Genomic DNA, 16814 nt, shown 5'->3' on the forward strand with positions numbered 1-16814 from the left:
GGCTCTGATGCTTTAGGAGAAAGAGTGAGGACCAGCACAGGAGAGGAGCAGTAGAGGAGACAGGAGTGGGTCACCCAGCAGTCCCACACTGGCATTACTGTGGGGTGCTGGTTCCTGGGAGTGTCCCCTCCTCCCGAAGCAAGTACGTAAGGTCTTCCCCACATTCAGCCGCCAGGCTTTTAGCAAACTGCTTTCTGTTTATACTTAGGGGATATGGTTAGGGCATCATACCGTGGTGCTGCAGTTCCTCTGAAGGATGTGGGGAAGCTCCCCCGACACTGGAGGACTTCCTGCCTGTGGCTTCAGGGCAGAAGTATCTTCCTGCCTCCTACCTGCGGGCAGCAGTTTGCAGGGGTGCATCAGTCGCCCTTACTTCCTGTGCCCGGACAGTCAGCTCTTCAGTGGAGCACCATCGTGTGTGTTAGAAACTGCATCAGCTCTGAAGACCACCACGGTGGACCAAGAACTGAGCTACCTGATGGATAAATGAATGAATGAGTGAATGAATGACTGGCATTGTCCCTAAGCAGCAGAGGCAGAAAGGCAGCCCCCTGGGGGGAGCATTGAGGGCGGGGCACCAGGTGGGACCACAGCTCCCTTAGGAACAACTGGGGCTTAGTGAGCGCCACCCCTGGGAAGGCTTGAGGGAGGCAGGAGCTGGAGGAGCTCCGTAGTCAGAGTGGTACCCGGCTGCTCCTGAGAGCTGGAAGAGAAGCTAAAATGGGAGAGAGGCGAACTGGATGGAATAGTAACGTCCTGAGGTGGAGGTGGCTTTGGGCCCGACAGTCTAAGGCCGAGCTGTCAGGGACTGTCCCTGTGCTGATTTCAGTTATGCAGGCAGACTTTGAGCTCCACGGTAGAAGAATTTATGCAGAGTGGGGGCGAGTTCAAAGGAAGAGATGGGTGGTTAATTCTGGTGACACTCCCCAGACCTCCGGGGCTGAGCAAGTGTCCAGCACACAAGGAACATTTGTTGATGGAGGTCCGCGGGGAACAGCTAGGGTAAGGGCAGGGCTCCCTTTCTCTGTACCCTCCTCTCTCTCTCTCTCTCTTTTCTTTTTTTTTTTTTTTTGAGATAGGGTCTTGCTATGCATTTCAGGCTGGCCTTGAGCTTACTATGTAGCCCAGACTGGCCTCGAACTCACAGCAATCCTCCTGCCTCTGCCCCACCATGACCGGCCCACTCACTTTCTATTATCCTCTTGTTTTCCCTTCCTTGACTAGGCTGTAGGTCCAATATTTGCCTCCACAGTAACCTGTTGACCTACATTACTAGAGCTAACAAATGAAACATGGGGTGTCACATTTGAATTTTAGATTAAAAATAATTTTTATATAAAATATATATTTATATACATTTTGTATTTTTAGTATAAATATACAACATGTATAAAGATGTTGAGACACAAATCCTTTACTCTGTACCTGTAACTCACTGGAATCCCAGGTTTTGTTCTGGCAGTCCTAACTCTGAGCTAAAGATGTTTCCAGTCCTATTGGTGAGGCTGCATGTGATAGAGAGAGAGCAAGGTGCTCCTCAGCTCTCTCCAGTGTAGTCAGCCCGGTGAGGAAGAGGTGCTCAGTGCTTGGCAGGTTCTTTGCCCTGAAGAAGGAAGTGAAAGACTTCAACTGATGGCCTCAAGAAGTTGGGAGAGACCGAGTGAGACTGGCCAGAGAGTGGGCTTGCCTGACACGGAAACAGGAACTGAGGAAGATCGCAGACCAGCTCAGCCCACACCTTCCCATAGACTGTGTGATCCTAAAATGAATACAGCCCCTTGCTCGAGGCTAGCTACCTTCTGTTGATAGTGTCACCCCACCTTTTTAAATCCTCACAAGAACCTGCCAGGTAGAAGGGGTCCCAGATGGGTCAGTGCTCACAGACATAAGTGGTTTTTTTGAGATCTGTGGCACAGCTGAGAAGCAGCAGAACTAGGGTTGGAAACCAGAGGTGCCTGGCTTAAGCCTGGCATCTCCCAAAACACTGCGATGTTACTCCTCTAAAAAGATCCCAAGACAGGAACTTCAGGGGGCGGGAGAACGAGGAGGAGGGAGTTCCATATATTAATCCATGTGAACTTTAATTGAGCTTGATCACCCATGCATCCATCCATCCATCCACCCACTCCCCAACCCACCACTCACTCATCCATCCATCCATCCATCCACCCATCCACCCATTCATCCATCCATCCATCCATCCATCTACCTACCCAACCCACCACCCACTCATCCATCCAACCACCCATCCACCCATCCACCCATCCACCCACCCATCCACCCATCCATCCATCCATCCATCCATCCACCCACCTACCCAACCCACCACCCACTCATCCATCCACCCATCCACCCATCCACCCATCCATCCCATTACGGTATAGAGACGCCACCCATCTGTTCACCCATCAACCCATCCTCCCATTCTATCCTCCCATTCTTCCACCCACCCACACACATCTATCCTTTCATCCCACTGTTAGGTTCTGGGAAGATGTGGTGGCAGAACAGCTCCCAGGAAGCTCCTTAACTCACCCGGAGCGTTTATACATCTTTATACCTCTCCTGAGCTAGGCCACAAGTCCTTCTCAGCTCCATCTCACGATCAGTACCTTGGCAAAGACCTAAAGTTAATCAGAAACTGGAGACTCCTGTAGTGATCCTTCTATCATTTTTATTTCATCTAGCCGGGCATGAACAATGTGCTGGACTATGGCCTGGACCGTGTGACCAATCCGAATGAAGTGAAGGTAAACCAGGTATGTCTGTGCTGCCCTCTGGGCGGGGTCCAGTCCAGATTCGGAGTCTGGGAAGGTGTCCACATGTCCACCAAGTCTACTGGGGCAGTGCTTTCTCCGCTCTGAGAGTGCTACGCAGAGACACACCTTGGCTCTGTGGAGTCAGGGTCAGGGGAGAAGGGAGGCCACGGCCAAGGTCCTGGGTAAAGAGAGCTAGCTCGTCACTGGAGGGAGCGAGAGAGAGCACACAATGCGTGTCAGAGCAGATGGCATCGACATGGCTGGTTGTCAGTCTTTTCTGAGTCACTTCCTCCTCTGAAAATCTGATGAGACTTATGAGCCCATCCTACCCAAAGATGCGCAGACAGTTTACACAAAATTCCTGCCAGTTTTTTGAACCTGAGAAGACTATAGGCCCTGCGCTCAAAACCTTTAAATCAGTGTGGATGAAAACCTTAATCCACACCACAGGTATTAGAATACCACAGTTTCTTTCCTATCCCAGTGGGGATTTTTCAAGGATTCTTAGATACTTTTAATTTTACAAAAAGAGCCTTTCCATAAATAAGTCACCGTTCAGGGTGCTTAGTCAATTTCTTATGCATTTTTTTTGCCTTTAAGAAATGCAAAAACAGACAAACAAACAAACAAAATACAGGGCTGGGGATTTAGCTCAGCGGCGCAGCGCCTGCCTGGCAAGCGCAAAGTCGTGAGTTCGATTCCCGGTACCGGAAAAACAAACAAACAAACAAAAGACAAAGAAATGCAGTTTACAAGCTGTTGAAACCCTGTCGCTGTGGACGTTTTTGGCCAGAGAGTTCTTCAGCAGGTTGCCGTGGCCCTGTGGGTGATCAGCAGCGTCTGTAGCTGCTGCCCAACTGAGGTCTCTGCTCTCCTCTCTCTTCCTCTTTTGTGACGATCAAAAATGTCGCTAGACACTGCCTCCTCGGCCCTGGGGAGGGAGTCAGAATTGCCCAGCAGTCTCACCTACAATCCATTTAAACTTGTCTTGGGTGGTTATCCTTGGTTTCCTTCCAACACTGTTTTGGGGCAGCAGGTGGCTGTCACCTCTCGCGTGTCCTCTGCAAGGTGCAGCTGAGCCTCAAGTCAAGAGTGGGGGCCTGGAGGGGTGTGCTGGGAAACACGGAGACAGAAAGGGAGGGAGAAGGAGCAAGGAGCAGGGAAAAGCTGGCTCTGGGACGTGTGGAGAGAGGGACATGTATCCCCAGGGAGCGTCGCCAGGGGAATTGTTAGGTTCCTTGCCCATCAGCCAAGGTGACCGTTCTTTTGATGCCCACGTGTTGCCATCCACCTTCCCCGGGCAGCCTTTCCCACGGCCCCCTTGTCAGACACCAGATCACTGCAGAGCCCTTGTAGGCTCAGTTGCCATGGAAACAGAATCATTGAGTAAAATAGAGAACCCTGGGTGGAAGATTTGCTTCTTTTTTTTTTTTTTTTTTAAATGTTTTTAATGGATAACTGGCTGCTCTGGAAACCTCTTTCCTGTGGAGGAGGAAGGGAAGGTGGAAGCAAAAAGCATCACTCACCCTGCCTTGGGTAGGGAGTGGGGATGGAGGGGGTGTGGCCGCGACTGAGGCTTAGCTGTGAGGGAGGGGGGAACGGGGCAAAAGCTTCCCTTGAGCAATCTGGGGGCAAGGAGCTGAGCTGCTCCAGCTGGGTGTTCTGTTAGTTGGGGTGACTTCTGAGGAGCCCCGGGGGTCCTCACAGGGGAGCGACTTCCTGTTCCCTGATGGAGGGGATGTGCCTCTGGCTTTCACAGCCCACCTGCTGCCAGCCGCCGGCTATGCTAGGAGCTGGGGGCAGAGAGCGAACTGAGCGGCTCCCCGCGCGGGGCTCCACAGGGCTGTGCTTACCTTGCTGTTTACGCATCTCTCTCTCTTTCTCTCCCATCAGCTCTCTCTCCTGTCTGTGTACCCGGCTGCCCTGGAGTAGCAAGACTGAGCCCTGGGGTTCTCATGTTCCAGACCCCCCTGAAGCTTCAGCCGCTCCACCGTCTGTCAGACCCGGCGGTGCGGGGCTGGGGGCCGTGCTATGCTCCGCCACTTGGCACCAGTGTCTGCCTTCCCAGTGTCCCCCTTGCCCGGTTACCTCCCCCGAGAGGAAAGGGTCATGGAGAATGCGGAGTGGTGACGTTAGATGTAGCTCAGCTCTGCCCCTCCCTGCCTGTGTAATCCTGGGCAAACTTACAAGCCATTCAGATCTCAGTTTTCTCATCTGCGGAATGGGAATAACAATAGTTCCTTCCTCAGACGATTGACCAGGATCATTAATGCGGAGTGTCTGGAACGGTATCTGGTAGACAGAGACACTCTGCAAGAGGTAGTTATTATCATAGCTGTGGGTGAGGTGGTTTACGTGGGGTCCTGGAGACCCTTGACTCGTTTTACGGGCTGAACTTAGCCAGTTTCCTCTCCTGTCCTCACACATTCCCATACTGTGGCCGGGAGCGGAGGGAGGGACACACACACCAGTTTCCTGGGCTGTGCAGGGTGGCAGCCAGCTTCTGAGCCAGCCCTGCCTGCGTTGTTGGTACACTGATCTTTGAGCGAGAAGCAGAAGTAGAGCTCCGCGGTGTTACAGCGCTGTGCTCTGCAGAGCGCTCAGGGAGCAAAGTCCCTTGTGTGCTCGCGCAAGTGGGGAACTAGACGCTGTTTCCTTGTGGCCCCGACCGACCGGCTGGGGAAGGGGTGACGTCAGCAGCTGATGCGGGCCAATGGCTCCCTGTGCCTGCAAGGAGCCAAGCGCTGCTGCCTCTGTGGCGCTGGCTCAGGGAAGACCACGTCCGCCTGAGGAGGTGGGAACGGCGTGGGCTTGCTTCCCTGTTTCCCGGCGGAGGAAGCAGGCTGAGGGAGTCAGTACTGTAATTTAGCTCAGCACCACCCCTTACCACTGTGTCTAGGCCTGGGTCCTACACCCAGGGTCCCTCCATGGCAGGTGACTTGTATAGGCTCCAAGGCCCCACCCTCAGAAGAGCCCTGCTTGATGTAACGATCTGTTGCCCTCTTAACATCCTCTGTTCAGTTTGTCTGGAGAAAGGCCCCCCGCGTTTCCATCTCGCACTGGGCCCTGTACATTGTCAGAAAGTTCGCCTCTACCCTGTTGGAGGTACCTGGCAGGACCTCCCAGTGATGGCAACTTAGGGTCTTTCCTCCCCTTGGATAGGCGCCTCTCCTTGATTTCCCGTCTGCTTTGATTGATGACGTCATCGCCGGATTTCCTGGTTTCTGCCTTTGCCCCCTCTGTGTTTCTTGAAAATCTGCTGCAACTCCTGGTGTTTCTTCCCACCTCCCACCTTTGGCTCCGCCTCCGTGTCTTTGCAGATTCCTGCCCAGCCGCTGCCTCCTGAGCTTGTCTTCCCCTGCGCTTCCTCCCTCCTATCTGACAGTGGCCTTAGGGTCGCTCAGGCAGGGCACGGCCCTGACCCCTTTTGCTCTGTGACACTTGACTACAGCCTCCCTCTGGCTGGACCACAGAGCTGCGTAAACAAGTCTCGCTCTGTCCCTATTTGGGAAAGACAGCGAGTGAAAAAAATCATACGTTGTTAGAATTCCAGGAATGCAGAGCACTCAGAGATTCCTTAGGCAAAATATTCTCAGTGTGACAAAGTGTATCAAGGGGAAGAGGGACAGAGAGGGCCTCACTCCAGGAGGGCCAGCTCCTGAGCAAAGGGGATTGGCGTGCAAATTCTCAGAGGACAAAGTGCTTCTGCCTATTTTATCACAAGGTGCTTTGCTTTGAATTGCACCGAACTGTGTGTGGGTGTGTGCAGTTTTAATAGCTTCATTTCAAAATTATGTTTCTTATGACCTCTGGCGAAGTAATACTAATATTGATAGCAGGTTTGTAAGATTTAGCAAATAAAAACACAGGATGCCCAGTTAAATCGGAATTTCAGATGAACGGTGTTAACCTTTTCAGTATAAGTATAGCCCAACTATTGCCTGTGCTTAGGATTTCATCTGGTAAGAAGGGTTAACATCATTCCACATATGTGTCATATTTGAGAAGCAGTCTATTAACCCTGGTTAATAGCTACTATTTATTGGATCTCACAGTATGACAGTCACCTGTGTATGTTCATCCTTTTCTCTTCTGCCCCATCTTTTTACAAATAAAAACTAAAGCTTCTTTTTTTTTTTTTTTTTTTTTTTTTGTTTTGTTTTTCTCCGGTACCGGGAACCGAACTCACGACCTTGCGCTTGCCAGGCAGGCGCTTTGCCACTGAGCTAAATCCCCAGCCAAAGCTTCTGAGATGCTAACTCACTGGCCCAAGGTCAAATAGCTAAGAAGTAGCAACGAGGATTGTAGTCCTTGCCTCGTCCCAAAGTCTATAAGCCTTCCTGAGCCATTCCCTATCTCACAGGCAAAATGGTCTTTCCACCTTTTAGAAAAGTCCAGATCCCTCTCCCTGCTGTGCCCCACTACTTAGACCCCTGGACGGACAGAGATACCTCCTAGATGTGCCAGGAGGAAGCTGGTCCCTTGTGCAGCTATTTTTAAAGCAGGAAATAAAAGCTAAAATTTACACAGACAAGGTAGCAGCAAGAGAAGCCTCAGCCTCAACCAAATCCTATCACAGGTTGAGCATCCCTAAAACAAACCTCTGAGGTTAGAAATTCTCTGAAAATCTTAAACCTTTTGAGCACCGACTTGATGCTCGTGGAAAAGTTCCTGCCATGGAACTTTGTTTCGTGCACAAAATTATTTAGAAAACATATAAAATGACCTTTAGTCTATGTGCATAAAGTGCATGTGAGACAAACAGATTTCACTGTAGACTTGGGTCCTGTTTCCAAGATATCTCATTATGTACCTACATATATTCCAAAATCAGAAAAGAAATCTAAAATCTGAAACACTTCCGCGCCAGAGCATTTGGGATAAGCAACTGTCAATCTGTACTGGAGAGCATAGGACAGACAGCAAATGGTAAACCACAGCACAGAGGCAAAATTCTAAAGAGATAATAAAAGCAAATACAGTGAAAAATATAAAAAATTTAAAACTGTGAAGGCTGAAGTAATGGCCCTGGAAGGAAATGTATTAGGCCAGGAAAGAGGAGGAGAGGGCAAGCAGAAATGCGTGTGCACGTTGCTGTGACTTGCAGATACGGCTCCTGTGGGGTCTCAAGAACACCAGGACAGGGGGCTGGGGATTTAGCTCACCGGCAAAGCGCCTGCCTGGCAAGCGCAAGGTCGTGAGTTCGGTTCCCGATACCGGAGAAAAACGAAAAAAAAAAAAAAAAGAAGAACACCAGGACAACCAGAGCCACCCAGCTCTGTGCCCTGGGAACTGACCCTGGGACAGTCACCAACAGACAGAAAGATCGGGTGTGTGTCTTTTGAAGGAGAGGGCTCATGACACTGGCTGGTGAACACGTACCTAGGGAGCAGTTGCTGAGGACAGCAGGCAAGGTAGGGGAGAAGTAGTAAGTTCGGTGACTTTCTGTTGCTCATGAGTCGCTCCTCCACTTTGCAGAAAGTAGAGCTGGGTTTGAATCATGGCTCAGCCAATTACCAGATGTTGAGAAAGTTTCCCACAACCTCTTAGTGCCTGGATTGTTCTCCGGGGAAGATCAGTATGATAAAATCTCCCTCCTTTAAGATGTATAAAGACTCTAAAAGGTAAAAACTGCTTCGTGGTATTTCCCAGGCAGTTCTTATTATGCAAAAGTCTAGCTTCTCCTTGGAGCAGAGGTCAGAGATTGTTAGATGATATTTTGTCATCCACGTCAGCAAGACTCTGAGAGGAGGATCTGATTATATTAGATGTGTGTGCAAGTCCATTCTGTCCCCAGGGGCCTTCTCTACCTGGAATGCAAGTCTTCTGAAATAGGGCCTTACGTTGAAAGAGAACGGAGGCAAAGGGAAAGTGTGTTTGGCAAAACATTTAGATCATCTGGGGAGTGTCTAAAATTTTTTTAATGTAAAAATTTCTATTAAACCTAGAAAGAGTCCGCATTTTTTCTAGGCCCCTGACAGCACTGCACTGTAGCCATTAATTACTTGATATTTGCGGAGCATTTATCCTATATAAGGCATTGTCTTAGGGAAGATAGACATGGTCTTCCTACTGTTGGTGCCTTAGTGGTGATACTGTACAGACATTAAAAAGAAAAGAGTCTCATGAACGATGTAAAATTGTGATGAACGCTATGAAAGAGCAGATCAGGGTATGAAAGAGTCTAAAACAGAGACCTAGCTGAACTTTCCCTTTCTGAAACAATTTTACCTGTGCCTCCACCTGGGAAAGAGAGTTCTGGTGAAAAGCGAGCCTATAAGAGCAATGCAATGCAGTAAAGTGAAACCCAACTTAAGGAGAGATGAGTGCCTGACATTCCAGGTCGGGCCTTCCTTCGTGCGTGGGCTTATGGACCAGCGCTTACTTTGCCAACTGGCTAAAGGAAAGCAGAGTGTTTCTTGGACTTTTGACTATTCTACATGAAGGTTTGGCTGGTACCACAGCATCAATACTAGCACCCACGAATTAAGAGGCTCTGCTTGAAGTGTAAGAGTCGCACAAGGCAGCTCTTGGACATAACCAAACCCAGCACAGCTGAGACTGGAATTACCACCATACACTGCCTCAAGCATGGGGTCAGAAACGTAGTGCCAGTGAGGCCTCTCCCTTTCAGGTTGTGGAAGATCTGTGTATATCAGTTGGCGACAGATCTGAATAGCTCCTGGGGCCTTCTAAAACCCAAAATGTGAAGCCTGTCTTGGAGCCATCCTTTCTGTGCCTTAGCTTAAAAAGCCCTGAGAGGACACCCTGCAGCCCACCTGGGCATGAACGTGCTTCTTCCTGCAGCTTCAGCAAGAGGCTGGGCTCGATGAGACTATCTCACACTGCAGCCCAGCTCTGGGGCTCAGCGGGCAGCAGATGCTAGGGTTTTGATTGCGCGCTTTACTTTTGACCCTGTGGCTTTTTTTGTTGTTTCAATTTGTGATATTGGTCCTGCTGGTGTAAGGATCTGGGAGTCAATGTCACGGTTCATTCGGAACTCTTCCCTGTGGGGAAAGAAACACAGAGGTACACTAGCTTCTCCTGCTTTAGCTCTCATTCTGAACCACTGGGTAAGCCAATCCGCAGGTAGTTCTGACACTACAGTAGCTTGGGATCAACCTCAACCTTAGCCTTTAATTTATCTCGGTTTTTAGGAGAACGGCAAAAAATTAGAGTGGTAAATTGTTCCCCATCCCTCAGCACGTCTCTTACTGATGTTATTCTTCAGAGCAGGGTAGAGTTTGTGGTGGTGGGGAAATCCTACCTTTTAAGTAAGAAAAGATGGACCGTTTTCTCATGAGGAAGGGTATTTGTTTTTCGAATGGGTGTTTGAACTGAAATGATTTCATGACATTGGTTTACTGGTTTTGCTTTTCTTCTTTGTTTTACAGAAACAAACAATCACTGCTGTCAGAAAAGAGGTAATTGGCCTCCTAGTTCCAAAGAAGTTTGATGTAAAATGCTTTAACAAAAATAATGTGGACTTTGACTTTTTGGTCTCCACTTGGTAATGAAATGAAAACCACATGTAATGTTCACACGGTTGTTTCCAAATTAATGGACAGCACAGAATGACAAAGGGTCTTTTGTGAGATCTGAATGAGGCTGATGAGGAGGCTTCGGATGTAAAACACCCTTTGAGGCCACGTATCTGAGGGATGGACAGAGAGGGCCGTGGAAATAAATACTGCACGTGTCCCTGTCCCCAAGCTGGCCCCTGTTGTAACTTGAGGGCCATCCAAAATTAAGTCAAGGAGACAAACTACCTAGGTGAGCCAGGCTTCTATTCAGAGCCCAAGGCAGAGCCCTGGGAAGCCCCGGCCATCAAGGTAGGATGTGTCACTGGATATCTGAGAAGGGGCTGAGGAGGGGATGGCTTGCTGCTTTCATGGCTGCAAAACCGGAAAGATTGACGATGTCCCCTTTGGTGGGGACCATTATTTCTTCCGTCATCCAGAAACATATAAGAGAAAAGCCAAGCATATGGCTCCCATGCCTTAGTCTAACGCGTTTTAGGACTTTTTTTCCCTTTCTGGTGAGTCCCTTTTTGCAGACCAATGCAAGATATATTAAGGTGACTACTAGTTTGGAGTGTGGGGTCCTCTGTCCAGCGTGGATCTGAGCCCTGTTGGTACTGGGGTGGCTGGCTTAAGCGAATGGGCTGGGCTGTTAGGGATGAACAGCTTCTAGTTTGGGAGCCATCTATAGTGTCAACGTTAGGGACATGTAAGGGTGAGGAGTTGGACATCTTCTAACAGCTGTCTCTCTTTCAGATCATGTATTACCAGCAGGCCTTAATGCGGTCCACGGTGAAGTCTTCAGTGTCCCTTGGAGGGTATGGCCCTTGACTTGTTGGTCTTGCTAAGGTCTGAGCAGTACATAGGCAAGAGGAGAGCTTCCACCTTAAGCCAAACCGGGAGAATCGTGAACTGACTGATGATATTCAAGAACTGTGAGGCGTAAAGCCAGTTTCCTGGGGTTTATATTCTAGTTTTTCACTCAGAGGTTTTGTCTTGGGTTGGGCAAGATCAAGGGTGGCGAGGGTCTGTGAAATTCCTGTTTCTTGGAGTTCACTGATGTGTGGAAGGGGAAGGTAGGAAGAATTGCAAGTCCACGGACTAGACTCTGTGGGAAGCCAGGACAGCCTTCCTACTGTCACCACCCACTCAAATTTATTAGGGATATTTGGGTTGTGCTGCTATGGTTAATCTTTTTTTTGTTTTTGTGTTTTTATTTTATACTGGAGATTGAACCCAGAGCCTTCACACTACGTTATATCCTCCGCTTTTAAAAAAATTGAGACAGGGCTTCCCTAAATCACTAAGTTGCCTAGATTGGGCTTGGATTTGTGATCCTCCTGCCTCAGACTCCTGTACTGCTGGGATTAGCACAGGCTTACACCATCAGACCCGGCTTTCATTGCTATCTTTGATTTAAAAGAATTTAGATATAGGAGAAATTTATGTTTAACTTATTGAACTTTCAGGCTACCCGATCCAGCATCTGGGAGATAAAAGAGGGGTTAAGAACCTCCCAAACACAAGCAGTTATCCCTTTAAAATGCGAATGTCACATTAGGAACACCTTGTTACTTCTGAATTTTCCTACACATAAGAATAAAGTTGGCTTACCGTGCACTTATTTATTTATTTATTTTTGGTACCGGGAATTGAACTCAGGACCTTGCACTTGCCAGGCAGGCGCTGTGCCGCTGAGCTAGATCCCCGGCCCTGACATGCACTAATTTATTCTGATTGTGTAAGACTTAAACAACGGCACCAGGTACTTCTGGAATTGAAAGGCTGTGTTGGCACAGTGCTCTGTTTCCCGTATGATTAGAAGTTAGACTCTTGTGAAAGTCTTTAAAGACTCGTCATATTTTATTGAATTCAGAGTTTGCAGAAATGCCGAGAAAATGTCCCATGACCCCACCCACATTTTTCAGAGGCCTCACCTGGGTGCTGCTGAGCCCTGACCATAGATGAGAAGTGTACCCCTTTGGATGATGGTGAGAATTACTGCCCCGTGGTGAACTCAGAATGGTTTACTCTGAAACAGTGGAACCAAATGGAAAGAAAATTGAAGGTGACCTGAAAGCTTCTGGATACATCCTAGACCCACTTTCCCCTTTTGGAAAAATTGTCTCGGGGCCTCATTAGCATAATTTTACATCAGTAATGTCTGGACTTCTGGACCAGTGTTTCTGCCTTCCACTCATGGGCGATTGATGAATGCGAGCATCATGAGAGAGGTGAAGCCGGGCGGCCTACGGCCTGCAGACTCAGGGCTCTGGTTTACCTCTGGGCCAGGAATCCTGTTCCATTCGAATCCGAGGCCAAAGACAGACTGGGCAGGGCCTTCTCTGCACCCTGGGGAAACCATTCACCACCAGGGGAGCAGGCTTTCCTCGATTCTCAGACGTCAGGAAACAGCATAACTCAGAAGATCCCACTTCACTTGAGGGAATTTGCCTTTGCCCCAGACCTAGGCATTATCCTGAAAAGGGGGAGACCCAGCTCGGTGGCAACGTCTCAGCGATGCTGCGGCAACCTCACGCTTCCAACAGGAGACAGCCAACAAGACACGGGCAAACCGAGTCAGCTTTGAGGTTCAAAATCTCCTAATAAACGTGTGAACACATTTTAATGAACTACGGACAGAGACGTACATGACAAAGGGGCTGGACTGAGAGGAAGCCCTTTTTTCACGAGTAGAATATGGATGGATCTTGCCAAATAGCGCCACTCCCGGGGGCTGTTAGAATGTTTTCCTAAGACATAGTACGTGCAGTGTAGGACTCAATCAGTACAGGAGGAGAGGGCATTAGCTCGAGCGGTCACCTCGTCTCTTGGTGCTGAGCTTCCAGGAAATCATTTTCCATTTACATTTCAGGATCGTCAAGTATAGCGAGCAGTTCTCCTCCAACGACGCCATCATGTCAGGCTGCCTTCCTAGCAACCCTTGGATAACAGATGACACCCAGTTTTGGGACTTAAATGCCAAGCTGTACGTATTTAATGCATTGGAGTTTATTATTATTGCTTTTTGCATTGTAATGCACGTGCCGCACAATTTATCCATTTAAACAATGGTTTTTTACTCCATTCCTTGGGTAGCGCAGTGATTACAAGTAGTTTAAAAATATTTTCGTCACCCCCAAACAGATCTCAAACCCTTTAACTATCACCCCACAAAGCCCCCTACTCCAGCCCTAGGCAACTACTCATCCGTCTACTTTCTGTCTCTATGGATTGGCCTGTTCCAGAGCTTTCATAGAAGGCACCATACAATATGTGGTGTTTTGTTGTTAACTTTTTCTGCTTTTCATAGTACTTTCAAAGTTTATCCGTGGGCAGCATGCATGGGAACTTCGTTTCTATTTATGGCTGAGTCGTAGTCACCGTGTGGATATACTGCGTGTTGCTCGTCTGTCTACCTATTTATGACTTATCACTGTTATGAAAAATGCTGCCATGAACATTCATGAATATTCATGGTGAAGGAGCAGCCTCCCTGGGTAGCAGGCGGGTGCCTGGCTGGTGGCTGAGGCCACGGCATCTACCACCAGTGCTGCTCTAGAATTGTCTCCTGGCCCATGATGGCAGCATGACCCTTTGCAGGATGGTCTCCAGGCGTTCAAGGGGACCTTTGAGTTCTTTCTCCCCGAAGGCTAGAGGAGCAGGGATTGAGTGTGTAGCTCCAACCGTGGGAGCCCTTACCTCTGAGAGCTCATTTCCTGGATGTGAGCAGGAGGGACGTGTCTGAGGCCACATCTTCTGAGCAAGTGTGGCTTGGACTGTGCGTTGGGATTGCGAGGAGAAGAAGGAGGAGGAGGAGAAGGAGGAGGAGGAGGAGGAGGAGGACTAGCGGAGCCCTGGGGTGTGGGACTGGTGGAGGTTGGTGTGGGGCTACAGTCCCTCACCCCTACCCAGGCCATCACTTGGTCCTGCCTGGCTTTCTGGAGAGCTGTGTTTACGAATCATTGTCCTTGCAGGGTGGAAATCCCGACCAAGATGCGGGTGGAACGCTGGGCCTTCAACTTCAGTGAACTGATCCGAGATCCCAAGGGTCGGCAGAGCTTCCAGTACTTTCTGAAGAAAGAATTCAGTGGTGGGTGTTCTTAATTGTTTTTAATTTAAAATTTTACTTTTAGTTACACTTCCTTGATGTCTAGCCTAGGGTTTGCTCAGTGGATGTTTCCGTAGCTTTGGTAAAAGCTCTTAAACAGGGCCTCCTCTTTTATAGCATTAAGAGCCATACCTGGGTCTAGGACTCGTTCTTTGCATTGGCTCAAAGAGGCCCCACGGACTGATGAAAAATTGTATCCACTAACAAAATCCATATTAGTGTCCCTGCATTTCTGAGGGCTTCATCCTGTCTTGGCTGCCCTGTCTTTATCACCCAAAGGGTCCTGCTCCTCCCACCCCCGCCTCCAAGTGGGGCTTTTCAGGAAAGTTGAAGGGATGAGATGTACAGAAGACGGACTTTCCCTTTCTGACTCCCAGCCTGTCTTCAGCTCAGTGGCGCTGCACATTCAGGTCACCTGGGGGATATTTGAAAACACATGTTGGCCTGGATCCTATCCCCAGAGATCCCTTTGGGTTGGAAGCTCTAAGTTTGGACAGATCCCCAGGTGACTGTGCAGTGTGGCCATGCCTGAGAACCACTGCCTTAGCTCCCCGCCTCATTCCTTTGGGGGCCTCAAGAGGGTGTGGATTTTAATGGCGTGGGTAGGGGAAATTTTTATGTCCTAGCCTGGGTTTCTCATCACAGGGGGGACTTGTAGCCTCTTACATAAAATATACTGCACTGAAAAACGTCTGGGAGAACCAAGAGGCAGGACTAGAACCAGTTTTGCTAGGCTACACATTCAATTGGCTTCAGCATCTTTGCTAAAATAGTTCTTTTTATGGGGTTTATTTGCTGCTTATGGAGTCCCTAGCCCCGGAGGGACTTCATGGTTGAACTTTGAGACAGCTGCCTACTACGCAAGCCCTGTTTCTCTGTGGAATTGCTCCTGAAACAAATCCTACTGGCCATGCCTTTGGTAGAGTTGGCTGATGCAGAACATTACATCATAATATGGATTGTTGAAAATCTTTCTCCCTAATCAGGCCTAATTGCCATAATATAATAAACCCCAGAACAGACGGCGGGAAAGAGTACCCGTAGTTTTGGCTGGTGTAGAAGTGAGGATGGTGCCATCTAGTGGCAAAATGACAAACTACACCCTGAGCCTGTTTCACCCGACTGTCCTTAAGAAATAAATGAGAATCCCGAAAAAAATTTCCCTGTGTTATTAAAACTATATTATGGACAGTATGCTTATGATGACTAAGATATGAAAAGGGCAGGTGACTCATCACTTTACTCACTTAATTAAAATCTGAAACTGTGATCCACATAAGGTGAAATTCACCTGCTAAAGTGTACAGTTGTGTTTTTTTAATATAGTCACTAAGTCAGCATCCATCAACACTATCTAATTCCAGAACTACTGTGCCACCCCTAAAGAATGCTTTTGCCCATTAGAAGTCATTTCCTGTTCCTCCCTTTCCCCCACTTCTTTCCCGCTGCTGTCTGCCCCTGACCCCAACCCTGGGCAACCACAAATGGATTTTCAATCTTTATACATTTGCCTATTCTGGACATTTATTGTAAGTTGAGTTGAGGGGTCTGACTTTCCTTGTGTGCACACAGGAGCAGTGTGTTGCTGGCTTTTGTGACACTCAGTTAAATCTCCCCTGTGGCCAGGCCTTCCCTGAGGTCTGTCCCTCACTGTCACCCCTGAGGGATGGAAGGATCCTGGAAGGACCCTTGGGCTGGGGAGGGGCGGCAGCAGGTAGGCTCTCCGCACACCAACAAAGGAGGCAGAAGTCACGCAGTCATTTAGGAAAAAAGCCTGGGGCACTGTAATCCGTGCTTATGAGCCTGGTCACATGTCTTTTTATATTTGCTACAGATAAATTTTTATATTTGCTGTAGATAAGTTGTAGGGCAAAAATAATGCGGCAGCCTCTTGATGTGTGGGGGGAGTTATTATGAGCTCTGATGTGTGTACTGTTGGAGGAGAACACAGTATTTTCACTGTGAATGTACTGCAGCAAACGTGATGTTCTCCAACCTACTTTATTTCAAAGGATACCGGCACTTGTAGCCACTACTGGGTTCCAGGTGCTCTCCCAGCCCCGATATCGCCGTGTGCAGTGGTTTGTTTTGCAGGGAAGATGCTCACCAAGCCGCACCATCTCAGCTGACCTATTTCTTTTACCCCGTCTTCTCTTCTTTCCGCTTGTACCTGCCTGGTTTTTGTCCGTGTGGCCCTCTCCTCCCCGTGCAGGGGAGAATCTGGGATTCTGGGAAGCCTGTGAGGATCTGAAGTATGGAGATCAGTCCAAGGTCAAGGAGAAAGCAGAGGAGATTTACAAGTAAGGATCAGCCGGATTGCTGAGCGTCCCTTCCCGTGTGTGGGGCTGCAGAGGGGACATTCCCCATGCCTGGCCAGCCTGGTCCCGGTCAGCGTGAGGCACTGCGCCTGCCACGCCGTGAAGA

The 16814-nt window shown here is 48.9% G+C and overlaps 1 protein-coding gene across 1 annotated transcript in view; it reads left to right on the forward strand.

The window, feature by feature from the left end:
- The window catches only part of Rgs9 (regulator of G-protein signaling 9), a 68423-nt gene that overhangs the window by 30148 nt on the left and 21461 nt on the right, over positions 1–16814 (forward strand). The window contains exons 9-14 of the mRNA XM_005402137.2: positions 2688–2750; positions 10154–10183; positions 11036–11097; positions 13155–13268; positions 14257–14372; positions 16603–16690. Of these exons, the coding sequence (XP_005402194.1) occupies positions 2688–2750; positions 10154–10183; positions 11036–11097; positions 13155–13268; positions 14257–14372; positions 16603–16690 (473 nt within the window). The remainder of the gene's footprint in view (positions 1–2687; positions 2751–10153; positions 10184–11035; positions 11098–13154; positions 13269–14256; positions 14373–16602; positions 16691–16814) is intronic.

This window comes from Chinchilla lanigera, unplaced genomic scaffold (genome assembly GCF_000276665.1).
Source record: "Chinchilla lanigera isolate Chin_1 unplaced genomic scaffold, ChiLan1.0 scaffold00077, whole genome shotgun sequence".
NCBI classification, from domain to species: domain Eukaryota; kingdom Metazoa; phylum Chordata; class Mammalia; order Rodentia; family Chinchillidae; genus Chinchilla; species Chinchilla lanigera.